Here is a 26541-nt window from a genome sequence, read left to right on the forward strand (position 1 = left end):
GGGGCTCATGAGAGGCAAAACCCATTTCAAGATTCAGCCTGCTGTCGCCGCCGTGCAGAATTACTGACCTGCTCCGATTTCTGGTGGAAAATGGCCGACATGTCCAATAAGGTACTTCGCTCATCCAGCGCTGCAGCAAACGCTTTCCATTCCTGCTCCAACTGGCTAGCGATCTGCTTGATTTGCTGCGAGGCGTAGTGACCGGATTCCACCAAACGGTTGGCTACAGACATGATGCGGTTTATGTTTACGTACACATTCTGGAAAGAGAGGAAACAAAACACATTAGACAAGAATGCCAAGCGTGCCACAGACCTCTCTATCTGAGTCTATCGCACTGCAAACCAGCTTTTCACTCGTATCCTTATACTGTGATAACCAGGGCTGTGCGCTTTTTGCGTAAGTTCACAATTCAGTATCCTGAATTTGACATCCTGGGAAAGTCGGAACATCCATTATTATTTTTAAAAAATAATACAAGAGAGTAGGCTGGAAGGATGCTAAATTCAGCACATGGTGCAAAATTCGGAGCTTACACGGGCAATATTAAATCTAAACTTTCATTAAACGCAAAGTAATTAGTACAGAGGAAAACATGGCTTACTACTGCTCCCTAGCTACCCATCCAACAACAAAGGTTGTCACCTTGGCACAAAATTTGGCGCCCCCTCCCCACGCCGCCATCCCAAAGCCGGATAAATGAGATAAAATGCTTTGGGAAGGTGTCACAAGGCTTTGGCAGGGTCCTAGAGCCCTCCCATCTCCTTCCCAAAGTTGGGCAAGCGCTAACTAGGCTTTGGGAAGGAGGGAGGACTCTGGGATACTGTCCAGGCCACCATACTTCCTTCCCAAAGCCCGGCAAGGCACAAGGGCTATGGGGAATGGGGGCGTCAAATGGGCATCAACCCCTCAAGAGAACTATTCTTCAGAAAACACCATGGACTAAGATTGCAGGCCAGCCTTCCACAAACCGGTGCTTTCTATTTTTTTAAAAGTAAATTTTTATTGTTTTCCTTACATATTCTTTTCCAACAAGCCATATTAATGCCTTATATTCCCTTTGACTCTGCCGAGTCGCAACTCCCCTCCCTCCCTGCAATTGATATATTTAACCCCTTTCTATCACGCACATCATTCTCACAATAGTACTATTATACATTGAAGGTATTATGTCAATCCTGCTAGTGTCTTGACCTCTTTACAATTCTCCTTTAAATATTCAATAAATTTACTCCAATTATTTTGGTATCTTTGGTCTTCCTGGTCCCGGATCCTCCCTGACAATTTGGCAAGTTCTGCGTATTCTGTCAACTTCACCTGCCACTCCTGAATGGTTGGTATGTCTTCTGTTTTCTATCTTTGGGCCAGGAGGGTTCTTGTGGCGGCCGTAGCATACATGAACAAATTTTGGTCTCCCATTTTGATTTCCATTCCTCTTAAACCTAATAGACACACTTCCGGTCTTCTGGGGAAAGTATACCTAAATATTTTTTTTAGTTCATTATAAATTGATTCCCAATTTTTTGTAACCTTGTCACAGATCCACCACATATGAAAATAATCCCCATCTACTTTTTTACATTTCCAACATTTTCTTTCTCTTTTTCTATACATTTTAGCTAACTTTACTGGCGTCAAAACACTTAGAAAGCACCAGTTCAGGTAGCTAAAAGTTAGCAAACTGGTGCTTTCTAGGTGTTTTGGAGAACAACTCCTATCAGCTTCAGCCAGCAAGGGCACTAGGTTGGGGAAGGTTTTTTTCTAGCCATTAGCCATACCACAAGACAGCCCCTCTTAACTCCAAGGCTTCTGGCAGAATTCACAGCTTCCTATATTCCCTTTTAAAAACGGGAAGAAAGGGGTGTGTGCACTTAGCAGGTAAGCAGCATTCGCTACTCCATCAGGGACAAAATGCAACTGACTGCTCCCAATTTCAGCACCCCCTGTTGTTTTCTGGAAAGCAACAGCGAAATGCCATCCTGCCAGCACTGCTTTCTCCAAGCCCTTTGCCGCGACATGTTTTCAAAGCAGGGCAGAAAAATGAGCACCTCTCTCTCGAGCAAAAGCCTACTTTTATTTGATCAAGTAAAGCACATTGCAGAAACAGCAAAATCACCCTGTACCTTGGACTGATCTCATTTACACAGATTTCTATTAACACTGTGACTTTTGTTTGCTGCGGCCTCAAACGGAACTTTGGGAGGGCTTAAAAACAGCTTATTAAATCAGCCTGACGGGTTTGTGAATTAAAAGGGAATATTAGAAGTTTTTAAAAAAGAAAAAGAAACCTTAAGCCTTCAGAAGGGCTGGGAGGGACTTTAACGGGGGTCAGGGAGAACTTCTTACTGCCTATTCTTGGACTATTTTTTTTTTTAACCTTATCTGACCTCATTGCTTCATGGTGTATTCAAATAAGATTGCTAGGATGTGAGATTTTACCTTAGCATTTCCACTCAAATCCAAGAAGGCTACCAACTATTGGCCACAACCACACCTTATAGACTGATACTATATAAACTCACTATTATACAATGCAAAGGAGTCCCATTTTTCAAATAATAATAAGTTCATCAAGGACTGGACTAAATTTGTAAATTATTTAAAAGACAATTGTAGTCAGTCAAACACATTGGTAGGATTGCAAGAAGCTTTGTAAGGAAATGTATAAAAATCACTGCAGGGAAGAATAAGAAAATATGATGCTTTGATGTTTTTGATTTGAAAGCAATGGTTAAGTAGTGAAAATGCAGAAATATGAAATGAAAGATAGAAAATCATAAGGAAGGTTTGAAGGAAGTCATGGCCCTAAAAAGCCAAATTGTATAATATAAGAAGAGAGATTGTAATGGAAAGCATTATTGTAAAATTAATAAAAATGATATGGCCGAAAAGGAGTCCCATTTTTTGGGCTTTCTGCACAGAACTTCCTCCTCCCACACTATTAGGTACCCACTGGGTCAATTTCAATGCCTCATTCTTTCAATTGTGCCACCTGTGCAAGCATTCCTGTTTGCCAGATGACATGTTCCTCCCATTGCTCTGCATGCTGTTCTGGGAGATTCTCCTGCCACCCAATGTGAGCCAGTTTCAGGGGCTGCACCAGGTGTGTGTGTGTGTGAGAGAGAGAGAGACCGGGGGCAAGGGAGGGAAAGCTTCATTGCATAAGTGTAAGTCCTCGAGCAGCGCTTCTGCTGATAGGACTGGTTAGCTGAATCCAAGTGTGCAGCCTGGGAGATAATAATAATAATAATAATAATAATAATAATAATTATTATTATTATTATTATTATTATTATTATTTATACCCCGCCCATCTGGCTGAGTTTCCCCAGCCTCTCTGGGCGGCTCCTAATTGAGTGTTAAAAACAATACAGCCTTAAATATTAAAAACTTCTCTAAACAGGGCTGCCTTCAGATGTCTTTTTTAAAAAAAGATAGCTGCTTATTTCCCTGACATCTGGTGGGAGGGCGTTCCACAGGGCAGGCACCACTACTGAGAAGGCCCTCTGCCTGGTTCCCTGTAACCTCATTTCTTGCAGTGAGGGAACCGCCAGAAGGCCCCCGGCGCTGGATCTCAGTGTCTGGGCTGAACTATGGGGGTGGAGACGCTCCTTCAGGTATACAGGACCGAGGCTGTTTAGGGCTTTAAAGGTCAGCACCAACACTTTGAATTGTGCTCGGAAACATACTGGGAGCCAATGCAGATCTCTCAGGACCGGTGTTATGTGGTCCTAGCGGCCACTCCCAATCACCAGTCTAGCTGCCGCATTCTGGATTAATTGCAGTTTCCAGGTCACCTTCAAAGGTAGCCCCACATAGAGCGCATTGCAGTAGTCCAAGCGGGGGATAACTAGAAATAACCACTCTGGCAAGACAGTCTACGGGCAGGTAGGGTCTCAGCCTGCGTACCAGGTGGAGCTGGTAGACAGCTGCCCTGGACACAGAATTAACCTGCGCCTCCATGGACAGCTGTGAGTCCAAAATGACTCCCAGGCTGCGCACCTGGTCCTTCAGGGGCACCGTTACCCCATTCAGGACTAGGGAGTCCCCCACACCCGCCTGCCCCCTGTCCCCCCAAAACAGTACTTCTATCTTGTCAGGATTCAATCTCAATCTGTTAGCTGCCATCCATCCTCCAAGCACCTCCAGACACTCACACAGGACATTCACTGCCTTCACTGGTTCACAGATAGTTCACTATGACCTGCTGGACTGATGAATACTCCTGCTCTGCACTTTTTTAGTGACAACATTTCTGGGCAAGTGACTGCTTGGCCCCTTTATTCACTGGACTCCTAAGGGCTGAATGTCAAGCCAGAAACACAAGCAGAGTGCTCGGCTTTTGCATAACCCTCACCTAGAACGAACTCTTCAGACATGTCAGCATTTGTTTCCATCTCGATCTCAATCCCTATCCTTGGCTCAGACTGTCCAAAATGCTAATTAACTTCAGTAATTAGTGCCTTTTGAGAAAAGGCAAGCCCATGCAGGCCTCTGCAACGAACCGCTATCATTAAGATGTTAGAAACGATGTCAAAATAGGCCGCATTCGAATTCCTAATCTGAAACCAAAAGCAATGCAAGCAAGTACAAACCCAATCCACAAAAGCTTTAGCAAATCCTATCTTACTGGTATATTAGTTCATTTCAAACTGTTTTTTAGAACTGCCAATGTCTCTTCTATCAGTGCTGACCCCTGTTCAAACATGGATCAAACTAGGATTGGTTTCGTTTTATCCATGTAACACTGTCATGCACCTTCATACAATCAGGGTGTGTGTTTGTGTGTGATGTAGTTGTCCCCATTCTCTTGAGTGCAAACAAAACTCCATCAGGCTCTAATTTACCTACCCTCATTTAAAAATGACAGCCTGGATCACGGTTCCTGAAAGCTGAGCTGTTTCAGCGGAGTTTCGCAACTTACGGAATTATTACTATTGGCTAATCTATCGCTGCACAGCCATTCACAATCCCTGTGGCAAAAGCACACATACACAGGAATGAGGCCTCCAACTTTCGCTGAATTTGGAAGGAGTCCATATACGTTATAATCCGGCTACTTCTATGCAGCGTGACTCACTAGCCTTGGGCACAACTCCCTAGTCCTCATGCCATAATGTACAAAGTTATTTCTCTCTCGGTTTACTCCCTGCCTCCACTGAATAAGAAGATTACAGGCCTTCTGGGCAGGGGGACCTGTTTGCCTGTCGCCTGCAAGTTGCTACCATGGCAGCTGTAATAGTTCTGCAAAACCCGAAGCAGCTATGTTGTTCTCAGTCTCTCTTCCTCCCTTCTCTTCTCCTATCTTGTTTATTTAGATTGGATTCTGTTCTTTCCCCTCCAGCACACTGCATACTGACAGGGCCAGCACCTGGGGTCAGACTTTCATGAGTCTCTGCACTGTGAAATACAAGATGTTTGCCAAATACAAAGTGCCGTTGCAAGTTCCCATATTCTTACCATACAGTTCATAGCAAAATGATTGTGCTGTGTCTGGAGCTCCATGGCATGAGGGTGGCTGGCTCCAATCTCTGTGTAGCTGTTCAGAAACAGGCCTTTGTTGTGTGTGATCCAGTCAAACATCTAAAAGAAAACAGGAATTAATGCTCATCACAGGACAGGGCACCAGGTTAAACAACAACAACAACATATTTTGCATGTTTACAAGTAAAGACTTTCCAAATTAGCAAAGCTTTAAGCACAGAGTTCTGCCAGCAGGGCTTGTAAATAACCAATTGCCTAGTCCCCTGTGGTGAGGAGAGACATTACCTTGCCAACAAAAGTCTGTATAGTAAAAGCTATGGTTTTTCCAGTAGTGATGTATGGAAGTGAGAGCTGCACCATAAAGAAGGCTGATCACCGAAGAACTGATGCTTTTGAATTATAGTGCTGGAGGAGACTCCTGAAAGTCCCATGGACTGCAAGAAGATCAAACCTATCAATTCTTAAGGAAATCAGCCCTGAGTGCTCACTGGAATGACAGATCCTGAAGCTGAGATTCCAATACTTTGGCCACCTCATGAGAAGAGAAGACTCCCTGGAAAAGACCCTGATGTTGGGAAAGATGGAAGGCACAAGGAGAAGGGGACAACAGAGGACGAGAGGGAACAACAGTGTTCTCGAAGCTACCAGCATGAGTCTGACCAAACTGCGGGAGGCAGTGGAAGACAGAAGTGCCTGGCGTGCTCTGGTCCATGGGGTCACGAAGATTCAGACATGACTAAACGACTAAACAACAACAACTGTGGCGAGGGAGAACTGACCCCAAGCAACCAGCTTTGCAAAGAAATGAGTCGGCTCTTTTCGGCCATCAACATGCCCCAAATGGTAAATGATAGGAGTGACTAGTGAAGCAAGTAGAAATTGTTGTGGACTACTAGTAATGTCCATTGTGTACCCATTGGCAAAGCACAAGGAAAAACAGAGAAACGCTATGAAGAAGGCTGTATTATTTGGTGGATACCTAACTTGTGAGAGCACCACACTCCTCAACTTGCTCAACAATGGACCAAAACATCAGGGTGGGCCTTATGGGTGTCTATCCTGTTCCAACACTTCAAATTATCTGGTTTGAAAGGGAGCAAACAGGCGCTCCCCAAGTGTGCTCGACAAAGCTGGGAACAAATGCCATCATCACAACTGAGGGTTAGGACAGGGTCCAAAGGATTCTTAGTAAACTGGGAAATTGGGCTGAAAACTGAGTGAAAGAAGAGATTAATGTAAAACAAAAATAAAAAAACCTACAGCAAAAAGAGAGGCAGGGAGAAGGACATTAAACAAATGCACGGTGACCGAACGTAAGACGGCCAATTATGCAGGAATACTACCAACAAGGACTAGGTTAACACAGGATAATAGTAGCAGCAGCAACAGCAGCAGCAGAAGTCATCAGAACTATTCGAAAAGCAAAGGAGGCCTCAGTTGCACTGGATATCACATTTCTAAGACATCTCAGAGGCCAGCACAGAAATAAATGTTGTAAGGGCTGCGAGGCAACTGTGTACATTGAAAGGGCCACAACAAGTAATTGCTAATGAACACAGTATGAAAGTTCACACGGACCACCCGAAACTGCAGTAGTTAAAGTACAGCTGGAATGCTACATCCAGTTCTCCGCATTTTGAGATACGGAGGGAAGACAAGCTGCAAAATAAAAAGGACCGGTCACAGCACGTCCATTTACTAGTTTTGCAGCTGAGATGACAGACCAGCGTACATCAAACCGAGCATGGCTACAGCTGTCAGTCTTGCCTCTTCCGACGTGCTTCGGATGGGCTGTCTGCTCTGGGCTTTTTAAGAAAGTGTCCATGCAAGTTAACGCCTTGCTAGAAAACAAGATTATGTAGAGGGTTGGAGGGGGGGGGCAGAAGAGGGGTTTCTTGGCGACATCATAGGGGTTACCCAACCAGCTTGTTTCTCAATGTCTGGTCCAGATACCAGGGAATGGAGCGTTCACAGAGGAAGAAACCTACCGTCGTTTTATTTTGTACATCTGTGAATGGTGCAAACTTGGCAGACTGGGGAGCTGGAAGGTGAGCGCTTGTGGCACTACCTACAGAAAACCTAAGGCAGCCGCGTCCTTGCCTGGCAGCCAGGAGTCTCTAGGACTGGCAGCAAAACAAAGCCTGCCTGGCTGGGCTCTGTGCTCACTCCCAGTTCCATCCGCCGTGGAAATGTGGGGAAAAGCAATGGCGGACACAAAAAAACACATAAATTTCTGGGCCAACTTGGCTTCCGGTGGCATTTGGCAACCACCCCCAGCAACAGAGCTGGCCCAGCTAAGCTTGATTAAACATTTCAGCTCTAATTAATGGGGAGCAATATGTTCGCTACCAGCACAGATGCAGGCCCGAGACATTTCGCTGCTTGAAACCCAAGCACAAATGGTGCCCCTCGCACCGCCATCGTTAATAGTTTGCACTCTTCGGGCATCAGTTACTTCCTTCGAGTATTTCATTGTGGCTTCTGCAGCAGGCAAAATGGCCTTGAAGGCCTATTTAGACTTAGATCCCCCCTCAAAAAAAACCCTTCTTAATCAACTGCTATAGTTTGGCAAGGAACAGGTTAACTATTTCCTTCAGTCACAAAACATCATTTCTTCCTGCCTGCGTTAAAGAAGAGTAATTTAACAAACAGCATCCATGGAAGACTGGCTTCAAGAGAGCCCTTGAGAAATTTTCAATTTAGATTTTTTAATAATCTACTTCACGGCATTTCAGAGTTCACCAGAGTTTTTTTTTTAAATAAAAATAAATAAGTTTGCAGATTTGAAGTGAAATCTTCAGGGCATCAAATCGTGATTTTTAGATACGCCTAAGCTCCATGAACCCCGCTCGCTGTGAAAATTTGACACTGACGCTTCCGCTTAACAAGCCAACCTTACGATTCCCTGTGCGTGCGCATCCATCTTAGGCATTAATCTTTGTTTTAATTTGGCTTTTAGCCTTTTATTGTATAGGCTGGCTGTAAGTGAGGGAAATAATCCCATGTGAAACAGTGGCACAGCTAGTTAGAAATGGGGGTGGAGAGTGGGGGTGGGGAGAGAATAAACACAGTCTGTGTAAAAAGATGCAATTATTTATTAGTCAATGAATTACATTTGCTTCTTTGTCAGTAGTGCGCTTTAGATGGCACAGCTGCAATTTTATAGAGTTCTATAAAACATCCAATTATTTTGTCTCGACTGGCTCTTCCCCTTCACTATGTTTTTGAGCTCCACTACAAAACTCCAATGTTATTTGTCTGATTTCTTTTTTTTTTTTTTTTTTTTTTTTGGTATGGTTTAGCAACAAGCAGGCTAACACAAAAACTCTCCAATACAGATCCCTTATCTGGGTTTGAGATTTACCATTCCGTCTCACCTGAAGTGAGCAATGTTGATGCTTAATCCATAACTAATTAGTGCTCTTTCTAAGGCCGGTCTAGAAAGGGCCTCATTTCTGCACAGCAAGTTTCCATCCCTGAATGGAAAAGACAACACTTGCCAAGCGATGCTTTCTTCGGTGAATTTTCCTCCCCAACCCCACTGACATGATCACTGATGCACTTGGCTTGCACACGTGCGGAGTAATCATGGTGCCATCATGCTCTCAGTGTTCCTAGATGTTATTCCATCTCAGCCGGCTCTAAGATGGTAGAGTCTTCACGCAAGGACTATACCAGAAAGAAGGCAAAGACTTTGCCTGAAAGTGCCCTCATGTCACAAAAACTTAGCACTTCGGCGAGAAGGCTTGCAATCTGATCTTGGATTCTAAGCAGATGTGCAGCCCATGCACTGAAGGAGGTTGGACTTACAGCATGGAAGAAGTTACGGAATTGAGATTTAAAATTTACAGCATGTTATACAGTGGTACCTTGGTTCTCAAATGCCTTGGTACTCAAGCAACTTGGAACTCAAACACAGCAAACCCGGAAGTAAGTGTTCTGGTTTGAGAACTTTTTTCGGAAGTCAAACATGCTCCGTTTTGAGTGCTATGCTTCCATTTTGAGTGTTAAGCTGAGGTCTGTCTGTTTTTGTTATTTTGCGTTTTTTAGTGGCTCTTTTTGTTTCGTTTTTGTGACTGTGTGGAACCCAGTTCAGCTACTGATTGTGTGACTGCAGTACATTGTTTATTGCTTTCATTTTATGGGTCAATGGTCTTGTTAGATAGTAAAATTAATGTTAAATTGCTGTTTTAGGTGTTGTTTTTAGAAGTCTGGAACGGATTAATCCTTTTTGCAATACTTTCTATGGGAAAGCACACCTTGGTTTTGGAATGGACTTCCGGAATGGATTAAATTTGATAACCAAGGTACCACTGTACGTTGAAAGAAAACTATATGAAAATGATGTACCGTTGGTATATAACTCCCGGTAAACCAGCAAAAATGTATAAAACAGGGTCAAATATATGCTGGAAATGTAAGGAAAAAGAAGGCCCCTTTTATCATATGTGGTGGACGTGTAAGGTTGTAAAAGTATTTTGGGAAATGATGTATAATGAATTGAAAAAAATGTTTAAAATAACATTTTCTAAAACATAAACCAAAACCTGAAGCCTTTCTTTTAGGAATTTTAGGCGCTGCGTGGATGTTATTGGCCCAGAGTTGGAAAGAAGATAAAGTCCCGACCAGAGAAGAATGGCAGATCAAGTTGATGGATTATGCCAAAATGGCTAAAATGACTGGAAGAATCAGAAATCAGGAAGACCAAAATTTTAATAAGGAATGGGGGAAATTTATAATTTATCTTAAAAATCATTGTAAACAGAATCGTTAGTAGGATTGGAATAACACTTGTAGTTTAATGGTGAATTCTGGATAGAATGGAAATGTAAAATATTTGGATTATTATACAAGATGCAGGAGGAAATAACTAATAATAGGACCATCAAAGGGGAGGAGGGAAGTCCAGGAGATTCTCTGGAATCCTCTTTTTATGATGTACAGAACATTCCCCACCCCCTGTGTGAAAGAATCTGTCTCATTCCTTTGCCAATGTTGGTCTTTAGTCATGCTTTATTATTCATCACCACCCTAGTCCTGCAGATGGCTTAAACACCTGTGAAAGAAGCTTACGGACAAAACTTGCAATGTATGCGTAGACCGAAAAAAGGAACTCTGTCATACACACACGGGCCAGGCACACTGTCCCCCTCTCCTCCTGAGGTGATCTGTGCAGATCAGCTGAGACATTTGGGCGGAATAGGGTGTTCTCCGATTCCCGTGATTTGCATATAATTTGCGCTGTACTCCACCCACCTCTGTACGGTGTCTACTTAATTTCCCACTGCAAAAATGGATGGCACTTCACGGACAGGAACAATTTGCTCGGGGGTTGGGGGACTGAATCAGGCCCTCACACTCCCAACTTAATAAAGAGTGTCCGAACTAGTAAGCAAAACTTCAATATAAATACCATTGTATATACACATGCTTTCGTTTAGGATAAAAACAGTAAAATCCACATGCATTTTCCATTCTAGCAACTTTCTTTTCTCATAGTTAATCCTCCACGGGTATTCAGCTAGAGGGGAAAAAATATGATGTCAGAATTGGCTCCGGTTCCTGTTATCATCTCCTGTTGTCATTGGCAGAGAGGATGAATCTCTTATTTCCATATGCTGCTTCCCAGCCCCTGTTGAGCCCTAAATCTTGGGGGGAGTTCCCTGGCTGGGCGGAAGGGCTAGATGGATGTGCATATTCTAAAACAGGAAAATCTCTTGGGTTCGGCTACAAAACAGGTATGAGTACACCTGGAGCTTCTCAACTCTACTCTCTTTGCATGAAGAGCCCAAAGGAAGTGTTATAGCTTCGTAGCGTTCTGCAAAAGGAAATCCCCTGCCAGTCATCGTTTTAACTGCAGCAGAAGCAAAGTGAAAATGTCCAGGGTTCTAACCTCAGAGGCTCGCCAACTGCATACAGATGAGAGGTGGCTTTCTGATTTTGGAACTGTTCCTTTGACAAGCAGGCCTGAGCTTTGAACAATATTCAGCTTTAACCTTTTAAAACCCTCCCAAGCATCTGAGGTGTATGCACACTTTACGGTGAAAGAAGCCAATCGTTTTGCTTCCTCTGGGGCTTTCTATCTTAAATTTGAGGGTTTCGCTAAGGAGAGCGCACTGCGAGCATTTACACCCCCACTGCAACAGAATGAAAATGCAGAATTAAAAACTGCACGTCTAAATTACTCGCGGTCCAAATGACCCCAAACATTAATTCCACAATACCTACTTTTTTGTAATAAAAATTCAAATATGCGCATTATTCATGTTTTTAATTTCTGTCTCTAGGTACCTTTTAGTTGGAGGATAAAATGTGTGAGCAAGGTATGAGTAAGGCCCCACTGGAATTACTCTTGGGGGCTATTACAAACCCTTGATACCATCCCTATGTAGTTGTAACCCTGCAACATAAAGCAATAATGCTTAGCACAATTCCGTGTTTCAATATTAAACTGGAGTCACTGTCAAATATACGTGGGCTTTTATTTAATCTACAACTTACTCGGGATCTATTAGATTAGTGAAATGCCTCTTGCAAAGCCATGGTGGGAATGAAGATAGATTAGGGGGGGTCTAGACTCATCCTTGACTGCATATGTTCAGTAACAGCACAGAAGTTGTACCTACGCAGCCTGGCACAGGGAGATATAAATCAATGGCTACTAGCGGTGAAACCTTTGTTCTACCTCCAGTGTCAGAGGCAATACACCTTGGAATACCAGTTGCAGAGAGTTGCACATGGGGAGCATGTAGTGCTTAGGTTCAATTTCCCCACGGGCGTCTGGTTGGTCCCTGGCCAGATCCGACAATGTCATGGACTGGTTGGAAGCAGAGGAAGGAGGAACCAGCTGAGGAACCACCAAGGGAAGAAGGCTCAGAGCCTGGGGATTGGTGGTGGGACAACAATGAGTGGTCAGAGGGAGAGGACTGGGAAGAAGAGGTATCAGAAGCTGAAGAGGTAACAGGGCTCAGTGAGCGGGGAGAGTCTATGGCAGAGAGATGTCCAGAATCAGACGCAGAAGTGGAAGCAGGAGACTAGGAGGAGGGAGGCCAAGAGGCAGAGATGAACCAGGAAGGCAAAAAGTTACAAGTTTCCCCCCATCCTGCTGCGACAAGCTCTCCTTCCTCTGTCCCCTAGAACCAGGAGAGGCATGAAAATGGTGGAGGAGAGGTTGGCTGCATTCAGGCACAGTCTCCGCTTGCTTGGGGAAAGCCCCGAGGAGACAGGGCCTTTCAGTCTTGGCAAGTGATTTTCATGGAAGATCGTCAATGGGAATGAGCTGCTCTGCTCATTGGCCTGACACTCAACCAAGTCTGCAGAGACCATGTTTTTGCTAATAAAGAGTTAACTCCATCTTTGAACTGACTGGAATGTTCCTGTGACAAGAAGGGTGGTCCGTACGTTCTTACTAAATAATCCGTACATCATTCTAGCGACAAGCAGCGCTGGACATTTACAACTTAAGTGGCATGAAAATCCAGAACACTACAGCGTTGATGCTGTGGTGAGATCTACTGCCAGTTTATGTAAATGAATAAATGCTTAAGTCAAGAAAGGACTTATCATATGAAGTTGAATGTTTATAAATATATCAAAACCATGAGAGAGAATTTACTGAAGAAGCCCAAGACTCTTCATGGGCGAAACAGGTGACAAACGCCGGCACCCTGTCTAATTCTTGTGCGTAACATCACCAACATTTCGTTTGATCAAACTTATCTTCGTTGATATCTAACCCTTGAGTGCAACATCGCCGACACTTCGTTTGATCAAACTTACCTTTGTTGATATCTACAGGAACCTGTCTAAAGGAACTTTAAAGACTGAATCTTCCTTTCGGACACAATTTGAATGCGTTTTCTGTTTGTGGCTTCTGTAGTAGATCTTGTATGTTGTTCTCTCAAGTTTTGGATTATTAAGTTTTAGAACGTAGAATGGTTTGGTAGTGTTTTGTGTGCCGCTTATGTGCTGCTTACTTTATACTGGTCTACTATGAGCAGAAGAGAAGGCCTGCCCTACCCCACCCCTGCTGTGAGTAACATCTGCTTCTGCAATTACTTCCAGAGAGGTTATTTACATTGGGCCCACCAAGGTTGGCAGGTCACCCCACCCCAAAGGAGCAACAACCTTTGTGGTGGTCACTTTAGGAGCAAGCTAGGGAAAGGGCATGACCTCTGGTTCGTTTATTCTCTCGAGACTCAGGTCAAAGGTGTTGCTTTCAGTTGCCTGCATACCCCCAACCCTTCTAGTGAAAGAGGAGTTGAGTTAAAAGAAATTGGTAAAAACTAGAACAAGGAGTCTGGGGTCCTGGGATGTAAACCACAATTACAGCATTGAGAGGCGTGCTGTTTTATTAGGGTTTTGTTTGTTGCGTGCCAGATTTTAATTGTTATCTGTTTCGAAAGCCGATCTGCGCTGAAAAGCAGTGTGAGCACGTAAAGCATCTCTCTCAAATCCCAGTTGTTACGATTAATTTGCCTAAATCATAGATGTGTCTGCATTAAATAAGTCATTAGGTAAAGGTAAAAGGACCCCTGACCATTAGGTCCAGTCATGACCGACTCTGGGGTTGCGGCGCTCATCTCGCTTTATTGGCCGAGGGAGCCGGTGTACAGCTGCTTGCTTTATAGTGGCCAGCATGACTAAGCCGCTTCTGGCGAACCAGAGCAGTGCACGGAAACGCCGTTTACCTTCCAGCTGGAGTGGTACCTATTTATCTACTTGCACTTTGACGTGCTTTCAAACTACTAGGTTGGCAGGAGCAGGGACTGAGCAACAGGAGCTCACTCCATCACGGGGATTCGAACCGCCGACCTTTTGATTGGCAAGTCCTAGGCTCTGTGGTTTAACCCACAGCGCCACCCGCGTCCCACTAAATAAGTCATTACGGCAATGGGAAAAAGGGGCCACCAACATGAAACTGCACAACGCCACGGTTAGTTAGGGGCAGATCCTATGTGTGTGTTTTATCTGGAAGTTGAAGCATGCAGAGTTCAAGAGGACTTACTCCCCAAAGTGTGTGACAGCAGTCTAAGACGGCCAATCCAAAATTAAGCATGGAAAGGTCTCAACGACTATAGTGAAGCTTGAGGCTTCACGCCTATGAAAACTGGAAGCTAGTTTACACTTGCCAATTGCCCCCCTACCTTTTTTAAAAAAATAAGCATTTGGAATTCCATTTTAGCATGACTTAAAGGGCCAATTTATGGACCATGTCTGGTTCCTGGAGGTTATGGGCTGCAGGCTCTGGGCAACATCACATCGGCTCCATACAGGGGCAGCGAGCTCCTCCTCAAGCCTGAGCGGTCACACAGACCCTAAGTCCAAGGCTCTTAAAGGGGAACACATCCAGCCGTACCGGGTGTTCCAACAGCTGTCCACTGCATAGAGCAATCAATGGGTATTTGCAGGGTGAGGAGTACACAGGGGACAGCTCTCTTCCGTTTCCTGATGAACCAAAATCTGCCAATCCCAGGTTTCATTTTTTAAAAACAGAAAGTTTCTAGCATTTGTAGAACCTGAGATGCGAGGCAAAATGTACAGACATTCTCCTTCACATTTCTATTCTGAGAAAGTATCCTTTGACTGCTTTACTTGGTCCCTTCCTTGGAAAAGAATCCTGCAGACCCCCACAGTGCCACTGGGTGCTGACACATAAAGGTACAGGGACCCCTGACCATTAGGTCCAGTCGTGGCCGACTCTGGGGTTGTGGCGCTCATCTCGCTTTATTGGCTGAGGGAGCCGGCGTACAGCTTCCGGATCATGTGGCCAACATGACTAAGCCGCATCTGGCGAACCAAAGCAGTGCACAGAAACGCCGTTTACCTTCCCGCCAGAGCGGTACCTATTTATCTACTTGCGCTTTGACGTGCTTTCGAACTGCTAGGTTGGCAGGAGCAGGGACTGAGCAACGGGAGCTCACCCCGTCGCAGGGATTCGAACCGCCGACAAGTCCTAGGCTCTGTGGGTTTAACCCACAGTACCACCCGCGTCCCATCAACTTAAGTTGGCCAAGAAACACCCCCACCCCCTGCCGCCATTTTACCTTTTCTGCATCTTGTTCAAAAAGCCTGAGCTGAAAGCATTGGTCCAGTTTCACCTTCCGCACATGCCACATCTGGTGAAGATGCTGCCGCGTCGAGTGCAACCTGTCTAACATGGTGGACACTTTGGGCAAGAGGTTCTGCAGATCCGCATTTCCAGACCCAGAGTTCTTTTTGGGGAAGGTCTCGCTGCTCTGTATCCTCTGCAGCAACTTCTGCCCTTCCAAGTCCAGGTCCTCAATGGGCGCTTTGATGACCTTCTTCTTCAGCTGCGAGTGCTCTTCAATCATACTCCGAGCCGCCTCCAAGTCCTGAGGCAAGTCCTTTTTGGCCAATATGTCCTGCAGCTCCTCCAGCCTGGAGAGCATGTGTGTGGCATTGCTAATGTAATCCTCAAAGGCAACTCTGATTTCTATCCATTCCTCGTGGTTATATTCCAAGCAGCCATCAAATTCGGGAGTTAACTGAGAAGGGTCGACAACTTTGGTAAGGCCTTCCAGAGACACCATGTTGGTCTGAAAAGCAGCAACGGTTAAAAGTTAACCACACGACGAGAAACATTTAAAGCACTGGAAACTGTACAGTTCCATTAAACCAAACTCCAGGGAGCTATGGGGGAGCTGTGTTGTGCTCCCAAATCACAGTAGTTAACCATGTAGAGAGATCTGAACCTCTGCTTGTAGGGATCGCCTAAGCTTTGGCATGGCTGGGCCACTGAAACTGATGGTCTGGTGGGCATTATGACGTCATAAGTATGTGTTGAGTTTTTCTATGTGTCCATAGCAACCTGAGTTCATTAGTTCCTTCCACATGTGAGCAACATATGGGCATCATAGCTGTCAACTTACAGATTTCAAAATAAGGGACTAGCAGCCTCGAAAATAAGGGATCAGCAGCCAAAATAAGGGATTTTCCAAGCACAAGTATGTTCAGCTTCTGAGCCCCTCTGAGCCAAGGGCAGAAAACCCAGCCAGCAGCCAAACGAAGCCTCAAGCGGTGGTTCCCACAGCGCAGCAATCCGGCAAAGGGGATGCAGCGAGGAAAACCACCGTCACCTCTCTGCTGGGAAGCGCTGAGCAAAGGCGCGTCCCCCGGCAACGCGGCCGATTTGATCGGCACAAGGCATGCAAGTTCCACCCCCCAGTCGTTCTTCGACTCCTTATTGGGTGACCAATGCAGCCAAGCAACACAGTTGCAGCCTCCCTCTTCCCTGGCTGGCAGGGAGGGAGGGGGAGGAGCTGCTTCCTTTGAAATGCACAAAATTTAAGGGACATCATCAATAAGGGACAGCAGCGGGACATGGCACTGGGATAAAGGAGTTTCTCGCCAAATAAGGGACCGTTGACAGCTATGATGGGCATCATTGCTGACACAGTCATCGCTGACACAGCCAGCATTCCCAGGGCCACTGAGGAATTATTTCTAGTTTGTTTGTTTTGCCATTTGGGGTTATTTTTCCCACTTGCCCTCTTGAGCATCAATGGAGGAGTACAGGAGTTTATGCTCCGTAAGTATCCTCAGCGATGTTGAAATGGAAGACTTTAATGTACCAAATGCTAGTTTTACAACATTTCCCAAAACACTGTTCAAATGGCGGGTTTCCCTGCAGCACTTTGGGAAACCAACATTGGTTATTGAGAAGTTTACCTCAAATTCAAACTTGGAGCTGCCGAAGTTAGTCCGCTGTTTCTGCCAAAAGTTGTCTGGCTTGATTATCAGTGCAACATGAATGCAACAGGGAAAGGATTCCTGCAAGATCTTCAAAAGTGGCTTAATAGAGTCCCATTTAGATCCACGCATATCTACAATAACGGTGAAACCTCGTTTACATACTTCTTCACTAGAAAGCAAACAAGACAACAGTTAATAGAGGCAGGAATGGTCCCCAGGCGCCAACCTGGCTACTCTGCCTGCCAATTCTATTCTCGTTCCCATCCGTCAACTCAGTGGGAGCTTCACCTGCAAAAGGAGGACACCTCACCAGAATTTTACACAACCTGGTAGGACTAAGCACTAGTGCACAGCCAGCCGTAGATGAATGAACATTTTACACATACGTAATGTACATCACTCAGGCAACCAGATGCCAAGATGTCTTGGTGCATCTCCTCAAACATTCAGGCACACTCTCTTCCCTCTTTCCGCAGAACATCTGAACGGTATGCAACAGGTATTCATAGCTGGACGGCCATCTGTCTTGGATGCTTTAGTTTAGATTCCAGCATCACAGGGGGTTGGACTAGATGACCCTTGGGGTCTCTTCCAACTCTACAATTCTATGACTCTACGATTCCCCAGGCACCTGCCTAGTTTACCTCTATTATTGGAGTGCTCCTGCACTAGTGGATAAAGCACAACATAGGTTTCAGTAAAATTTTAACAGTTCATTTAAAAGTTAGCACAGAAGCAACCGTAGCATCACAGAGCCAGATATCAGTGAGACAATAGTTCTGTTTTGTTAAGATGCCCTCTAATTTAAACACTTCCTACATAGTCTAACAAGGACCTATTGACTTCAGAATGTTGATGACACTCAGCCTAGGGAGATTCAGAAAACAAAAAACCAACTGTCTGTTGATGGACTGTCCTAGTTCCTTGAAAACCTATTTATCTCTCCTCTGGGATTGTGAGGGCTGAAAATACACTGCAACGTTTTGTCCCCTAGGCCAGGGTGACAGCACTCATATTCCCCACGCTCCCCAATAAAAATACGCTGGGGTACCACTAAGTATGTGTGCAGCCAACGAGGTCTTGCTTTCTCGTGCCTTCCTCCCTCTGCATCACCCCTCCACGTTATATTGGTTGGGTGAAGAATTTGGGAGGAAGAGGCAGCCTTGCAAGCTGTTTGTTTCACAAGACCTTCCACAGACTTTTGCTACTGCTTCAACTCTCTCAGCCATCTGCTATAGGGCCTTGGCTCCATGGTGGATGTTTCTCCTTTAAAGATCAGTCAAGGCGGAGCTGCAAAGCAACTACTCTATTCCAAACTTAAAAATGGAAAGCGAAATGCCGGTGGTCAACAAAAGAGGTTTAAGGACTCTCTCAAGGCAAATCTAAGAAAATGTAGTATATAAACACCAACAACTGGGAAACACTGGCCTGCGAGCGCTCCAGTTGGAGAACAGCCTTTACCAAAGGTGTCACGGGCTTTGAAGACGCTCAAACTCAGGACGAAAGGGAGAAACGTGCTAAGAGGAAGGCACGCTTGGCAAACCCTCACCGTGATCAACTCCCGTCCAGAATCCTATGTCCCCACTGTGGAAGGACGTGTGGATCCAGAATTGGCCTCCAGAGTCACTTACGGACTTACGGACTGTGTTCATTGAAGACAATCTTACTCTGCTATGAGGGATCGCCAAAGAAGCAGCAGCAATGTTAATGCTCTACTTTTTAGCCTAAACTTCAGATGCACGCAGGCGGAGGGGTGGGTTGTATCCAGCGCAGGGGTTTCCACTAGTCTAGCAGGGCTTCCCCCTCCCTTTCTTATCCCAGCGCCCTGCTAATCCTGTTCTGAGTTCCCCCTCCAGCCCTCAAGAGCAGATTCAGGGGGTGGAGAGGGGCAGAGGGGAAGGAGGCAGGGAGGTCTGGTTGTGCGAGTGGACCTCATCCTGTGTACGCAACAATTTAGGATGAATCTACTGAATCAAGCCAATGGCCAGTGTTCTTACAGGGGCTGGCCTAATCCTATGAATCTCCCTAACCCTGTTTTAAAGCCATCCAGGTTAGCAGCTATCAGCTGCCTCCAAATGAGCGGCTAAACCAGCTGCCCAAGTTTCCAGTGCTGACAAAAACTACTCTCTAATGTCCGTAAGCCATCCCACAATGCTCCCTCCTTCACGAAGGTGCCTTGCTGACTTGCCCGTTGTCCAAACAACCTACTGAAGTGGCAAAAGAAAAAACAAAGAGCTGCGTACTTGACTACTCGAGTCAAATGCTACCAGTGCCTAAATTCAGCCTGGCATTCGGTCCACGCCGAGTCGTTTGGAAAGCTCTGAAGCCCCACAATTCATAGCCAGATACAGTAAGGCCAGCTGGCCCTAAGGAGGAAATTTACACTTCACTCAATATTATTCTGACCGACTGAAGGAGAGGCAGCCAGCTCAGATGTGAGCTATTTCTGGGTTGAAGAGCAGTCTTGCAGAGTCATGTTCAGTACCATTTATAAGGTGCAAACTTTACTCTGGAATTAATAGTCGGTTCAACGAAATGTCCTCCCCCTGTGAAACTGGCACTTTTAAAAAAGCAGCAGCAGCAGCAGCTTCAGCCTAGTGTGAACCAGGAAAACATCTTTTAAGTGTTGCCACTTTGCCAAAGCACTGAAACTGGCCAAAGTCACAAATAACTCTCAACAAGGCTGGTCCTCAAGAAGCTACGGTTCACAAAAAGCCATTTTCTCCCTTGTTCCTTGGAACACTGGTTTCTTCCTTTGCCAGAAAGCTCATAAATTCGGAACAGTTTATAAATCCACAGAATCGAGTGGTAAAGCTTTTCCCGGACTCTGCCACTTCAGGCAGCAGGTGTGAGGTTGCACAGTTCAGTGCTAACACACACACAAACACACACACACACACACACTCCCACCCCTCAGGGAAAATTACGTCAAAGAGATGACTAGGGTGAACTCTTTCCCTGACATGCTGTTTTCATTCTGTGCGTAATTGTGGAATAGTGTTCATACGCATGCACAGAGAAAAGTGCCCCCTACCACAAACCCGCTGGAGGAAGTGGTACAGTCCAGGAATAGGTTTGTTTTTATCATCTGAGTTCATCACCAGTTGTATAAACTGGTCTTGCAACCTGAAAAACGCTAGCAAATGCAGCAGTGGTGATTCAGACTTTGGCTGTACGCCACAATTCACTTTGCACTCCTGGTTAAGGGCAATCCTCTTGGAATAATGCATTTGCTGTTGTTGTCGTTGTTAATTGCAGCCCCGATCGTTCAGGGCGAGATGGTGCAGAAAAACAACCTTACTCCAACTTTATGGCGATCTGCTTCTTTTTTGAGAGCATTCTGAATTCTCCAGAGCAGCATGCCTGGTTGCTGAGTTACATCTCCTCAAACAACTGGAAGGTTAGAGGAACATGAACTTGGTATGAACCCACACAGGACTCCCTTTTAAACTGTTTTGACGCAGCGAGGCAAAGTAGCACAGCTTCAAATCGTAATACAGGGAAGATGGCCTTACCTAGGAATACAAGCTAGGTATGAAATGAGCCTCCTAAGGTCCTCTTGTCGTATTCTATCATGGTTGCTGCGAGCTGGAAATGTTAGAATGGGGCCTCCGCGCTTATCTCTTCCACCTGAAAAAGAAACATATTGAGTGCCAACTGCAGGCTACGGTGTGCACTGGCGATAAGAGATTCTGCCCAGGGGAGGGATGAAATCTGACAGTACGCATTTGAGAAGACAGCACGGGATTCTACACATGTTCATTTCTACAAGCGTGGCTTTGGCTCAATAAAAAGATGTTGCCAATATGTTTTAAGATCTTGCTGAAAACAAAAACCACACACACACCACCAGGGGACAAGCAGTTTACAAAAGGTCTTGTTTTCAGGTCTACAAGAACCATGCTAAACATGCTGGAAGTAAATATTTAATATTTATCTGATCACATTGGCATTCCAGCCTTTGTCCCAGGACTCAAGATCAGCATTCACAGAGCAACCCTTTGGTAATTCCCCAAACAACCCTGAACATTTATTTTGTGCTTTATTTTATTGCATTTGTATCTGGCCTTCCTTCCATCATGGAACCAAAGGCAGCGTAGATGTGATTCTCAGACAGTGACCCATCCAGCCACGGATCAGACTACAATTTGCTTAGTTTTTAGCAAGGTGGTGGCCTCATGTGCCTTCAAACCGTACCCTGGGACCTTGTACCAATAAGCTTGGAAGGTTAAATGGAGATTTGAACCCAGATCTTCCACTCCCAATGCCAACACTATCTATTGCTCACACCTGTGAGCAGCAGGTCAGCATGGAGACTGACCTGCAGTAAAGTTGATTCTTTATTCAAGGAAACAGAATACAAAGAAACCTACTGCAAGCAGATGCCAGAACTGACAATCCAGCCTCCCACTTCCCCCTAAGTCCGGCTGTTTCCCTTGCACTCTTAAAACTCCTTCGGGGAGGGGGCACTGAGACCTCTGTGCTCGTCGTTCTGCTACATGCAAAAGTCTCTGACTTCCCGGAGACAAGAGGGGAGCGGAGCGGAATACAGTAGGACTGGAAGGCTCCTGTGAATTTGTTGCAGCCTCAGCCTCCTCCTCAGCTACCTGTCCTACGTCTGCAGTGTTTTCTGCCTCTTCTTCCTCTCTCTCACTCGAGCCTGTTACTTGTTCAGCATCCAGCCATTCTGACCCCGCTTCATCCTCTGATCTGTCTTCCCGTGTCCCACCGTGTCCTCTTCTGAAGCTTCCTTAGGGTGGTGGCTCCTCCTACAATTCCTCATTGTCCAGCCAGTCCCTGACCACACCCCTCTGTTGCTCCCTCCATCTCTCCCTCCCATCCCCACTGCCAGTCTCAACGGCAAGCTAACTGGGAGTCTATAAACCACTTTGCACACTTACACTGATAGATACAATTACTGGTAATCCTAATAACACTCTACAATGCCTCTCATACCACTTGGAAAGGCCGAGAACAGAAAGCTACTCATTGGAGCAACATGACCACTACAAAAACATGCAGACCAGGATTGTTCTTCAAAGCCAGAAAACCAACAACCCTATCCCTACTTCCAAGGACTTTATAGAGAAGGCTGCATGGAGTTCCCAGTTAGTCTTCCATGCAGACACTGGCCAGATCCCGGAAACCTTAGCTTCATAGCAGCAACTATGTCATGTGCCTTTTGCATCCATTATTGGGGCTCTTGAAGGCTACAAGAGATAGAAGCATTTGCAAAAGACAGCAAAACACTGAGCCGCAATGAACACATGGCGGAGTCAGCTGCATGCACAGTGTGAGAAACGACACGGAGCCAGGACTGGCTATGACCTCATCAGACGTTCCTTCATCTCCTACCTTGGCCCCCTTTTGAGAAAGGACAAAGGACATGTGCCAAACCTGACATGGAAAGTCTGTGGCCACTGCTGTGACTATTTCCTTGATGTCCAGGGGACTATTTGCCTTCCTGGTGATGCTACGTGCTTAACTTCAGATCCAGTTATGGGGAAGTAAAGGCATCCATCACTAACATCGGTATTACTATACCACTTAAAACAGGGGTTGGCAAGGTTTACCTCGTCTGGGCTGGTTAAGTCCAGTGGAGATCCCTCCTTGGGCCAGATTACACATGCGCAATTTATGGAGTCTGCATAGACGCGATTTTCAGCGTATGCGCATGTGCGATTTTCAGCACCACAGAAGCGAGTCACTGCGCTGGTTTAGCGCAGCGGGCGGCTTGGTTCGGGGGCAGCTCGTGGGCCAGTTAAACAGCCCCCATGGGCAGCTTGTGGCCCATGGGCCTTAGGTTGCCGACCCCTGACTTAAAAGGAATGGCAGAAAACAATTTTTGTTGGACTTACTGCAGGGGAACAAAGGCACAAAAAGCAATCTCATCAGTTTCAACTCCTCCCATAACTGCGCAACTTTACCTGTTTTTATTATCTCCCCCAGGACAATTTTCCAGCTCACTCTAGTTAAATTAGCCAATCAATTATGGCACGTCCATGCTATTTGTAGAGATCTGCCAGGGAGACTCACCCACTACTTTAGCCTTTCGAACCAGATGAAAGCCTGGTTATTCAACACAGCAGTTTGTGGACTTTGGTGCCAGTGCTGAGGTTTATTTCAGCTGGCTTCTTAACCACCTGCCTTGCTTTTTAGTACCTATAGCCAGAATTGCTTTCATTTGTAACCTGCTCAGGAGTTGTATTTGCAATGAAAAACTCATAATAAATGTTTTAAATTAAACAAACCTGATCAAGGTGTCTCCCCTGCCAGGTAAGTAACCTACTTCCGGGTTGGTGCCACTGTTTAATGGCGGATTCCCTCCGAGCTCCGGAGGGAATCGGCTCCGTAGCGTCTGGGTCTGGCCGCTGCGGCGAAGCGGGGACCCTTAAAATCACAGGCGCGGATGCCTGTGAACACAGAGACTCGGCGGGCACCATTTGCGCCCCCCCAATCCGCGACGGAGCCTTTTTAAAGGCTTCGGAACGGAGGCAGGGTAAGGCGTGGTGCTGAGAGTACTCCCTCGTCTACGGAGTGAAGCCGCAAGCCATTGACAGAGAGCGCCAACTTCTTCTAAGAGTGATTGGATCCTAAAACATCAACCCGTGAGTAATACGGAGATTGGAACTTTAAAAAATTTCTTATCTTGGATTTGGAACGAGCGGGAAGGGGCTAAAAAGGAAGTCCACCCCCCCCTCTTTGTAAACAACTTAAAGCAAAGGACTGGGCAGCTAAGGTCGAGAGAATCTGTTTCTTGCTTTTTTTTAACAAAAGAGCCTGACCTCACGGTTTGGACATTATAAGAAGATATTCTGGAGGATAAAAAGAATTTTGGGAGCTGAAACTACACCCCCCCCCCTAGACCCGGGAACGTCCGATGAGAAAGCCTGTTGTATGGAAGATTTTGACAGCTGTCAAGTGAGCTGCTAGTCAGCTAGTTGTCAGCTGGAAAAAGAGAACATTGTTTCTGCTGTTTTTGCTGGTTTATTCGGGATAACTTGTTGAAAATAAGGTTGATACAAAATAACTGGACTTTTGGTTTTTGAGCTGAAAGGAAGATCAAGGAATTAAATCCCCCTAGAGGGGTAACAAGGATACTACATTACAAAAATGGCTGGAGTGTCTAAATTCCAAGCAGAATTGGACAGAGCACTGGTTCTCTTGGGAAACTTACAAGATGAGTACGATGCTTTGTCTACAGAGGTATCGCTATTACACTGGACAGTAAACAACAGCTTGGAGCCTGATAAGGATTTGAAACAGGAAGCCTATTCAACTGAACAAATAAATGAAACCGAAAGCGTAGACACGATGGAGCAATATGTTCTTTTTGAAGAAAACGAAGGAGGAGATGGAGGTTTGCAGGAGTCAAAGGAGAGCTACAATATGAGGCCTGACATGATGATAAAAAAGGACAATAAAAACTGGATGCGGAAAGCCTGGTTTGATTGGGAATTTGGAAAATGGAGAGATCCTCTTTTGAGGAGATCTGAAGACCTGAGGATTATAAATTTGTTGAAGGTGGAAGCTGGAGCTGTGGGGACATTTGGATTTGAAAGAAATTTGAAACAAGAGTTGGAATACCCCATAGGCTTTGCCTTTGCTTTTAAGTATGGAGGACTGGCTAGAAGCAACATCGATTCTGTTGGGCCGGAGCCCCTCCGAGACCTGGGGCTTAACATCAAGGTCTATCAAAGAGACCGGCAGAAAGGAACTGAGAGAGACATAAGGGCCTCGGACCTGAGATCTCCAGGCTAAATAAATAATATAAAGACTGATGGATATTGGTTGGGGACTGGAACCGGGAGAAGGGTGGGTGGAGGTTGGGAATCCAAAGGGTACATAAGGATAATTTGCATTGCTTTGTTTGTTTTATATTTTGTTAGTGGTAAGGAAATTGGGTAAACCGTGGAAGGGAAATTTTGGTCGACCTTAGGAAAAAGGTTTAAGAATAAATTAATGAGGTATAAGTATTGATGTGTAATTTTAATAAGGTGAAATTGGTTTTTTTTTTCTTTTCTTTTTTAAATTAAGTGAAAATAAGGCTGTTAAAAATAAATGGAGGAAATGGAAAAAAGAAGTAAAGTAAAATAACAGTATGTTAGAATAAATGTTTAAGTTAAGGTGAAGAAATAAGTTAAGGACTTGCTGAATTGACAATTTAAATTGGAATACAAGAAGGGGAGGTGTGAGGAGGTCTGAGAAACAAGGTTGAGGAAAATAAGTATCAGAAACTGTATGTGTTTTTTCTATTTTTCTGTTTAGTTTCGAATATGCTTTTTTGTGGTGTTTTTATTTTGTTTATTTTTTTGTTTTTGTTTGTTGTGTGTCTTTTGAAAATACCAATAAATATTTAATAAAAAAAAAAAAATTAAACAAACCTATCTATACAGTTACACCGCCTTTTTTAAAAAAGGGGGGAGGGTATTTTTCTTCTTTATTTTAACACTATTGCAAAATTATAATCTCCACGAATGTAGGTTTGGTGGTGGCAGAAAAGGAATGTGCAACTGTTAATGAACCCAAACCCAATAAGATATTGATCTCTCTCCAGCACTAATCTTTGACAGTCATCTCTGATTAGGATTCACACATTTTTGGGGTACAGTAAACCAAGAAAATATGGCAAGAACCCACTGGGGTCTCCAGGGGTCATGTAGAAGCCCAGATTAGATGGGTGCTTAGTTATTCCAGCTTCACTGCAGAAACTAAGGATATTCTAACACAGCAGAGAGACATTGTCAATAGATACCAATACTTACCGGGGTGAAAGCATTGTTGGACTCATATTATGAGAGGCACTACCAAGATAACAAAGCGAAACTTTAAACTTCCAAAGTCTAACTACCCATCTGCTCCACGCTGCTCCGTTAACTTGGCTTAGCAGAGAAAGACTTACACCTAGGGCGAGTTGAGCTTAGTCAGACTCTCCCGGATGGGAAAACACAGTCTTGTTTAACCAAGAACAATGAACAAAAGAACCACAGATCTGCAGCCGAAGAAACAAAAAGAGAAAAATGGTTCTAGCTCCATATACTTTCACCAGCTGACATAAAAGGCAGGTAGGCTGCCTCTTACGCAGCTACAGAAGATCTGTAGCAAAAGGCAGGCATTTTGAGTAAGAAATCGAAGCCCATCTTGGTGAAAGATGTAACATGGAATCTAGGGCGCGTATCTTCTGCTAACCATAGACCAAACTACCCAGACTAAAGCCTAGGCTGTACAGTCGCACCTTGGATCCTGAACGCCTTGGGAGTCTAACATTTTGGCTTCCGACTGTCGCAAACCCAGAAGTGAGTGTTCCGGTTTGCAAACGTTCTTTGAAACCCGAACGTCCAA

General features: G+C 45.0%; 1 protein-coding gene across 9 annotated transcripts in view; it reads right to left on the reverse strand.

Moving 5' to 3' along the window:
* Nucleotides 1-26541, reverse strand: part of TRIO (trio Rho guanine nucleotide exchange factor) — a 268089-nt gene that overhangs the window by 172191 nt on the left and 69357 nt on the right. For all 9 annotated transcript variants that reach the window (XR_014550935.1, XR_014550936.1, XM_083624561.1 and 6 more), the window contains exons 3-7: nt 20715-20829; nt 17176-17368; nt 15531-16043; nt 5461-5583; nt 69-260 (exon numbers count right to left, since the gene is read on the reverse strand). Coding sequence is in view for 7 of the 9 variants with exons in the window: in XM_083624561.1 (XP_083480687.1) it covers nt 69-260; nt 5461-5583; nt 15531-16043; nt 17176-17368; nt 20715-20829 (1136 nt within the window). In the remaining 2 variants the exon portion in view is untranslated. The remainder of the gene's footprint in view (nt 1-68; nt 261-5460; nt 5584-15530; nt 16044-17175; nt 17369-20714; nt 20830-26541) is intronic.

The sequence above is a fragment of the Podarcis filfolensis genome, assembly GCF_964270895.1.
Source record: "Podarcis filfolensis genome assembly, chromosome: 7".
Classification (NCBI taxonomy): Eukaryota; Metazoa; Chordata; class Lepidosauria; order Squamata; family Lacertidae; genus Podarcis; species Podarcis filfolensis.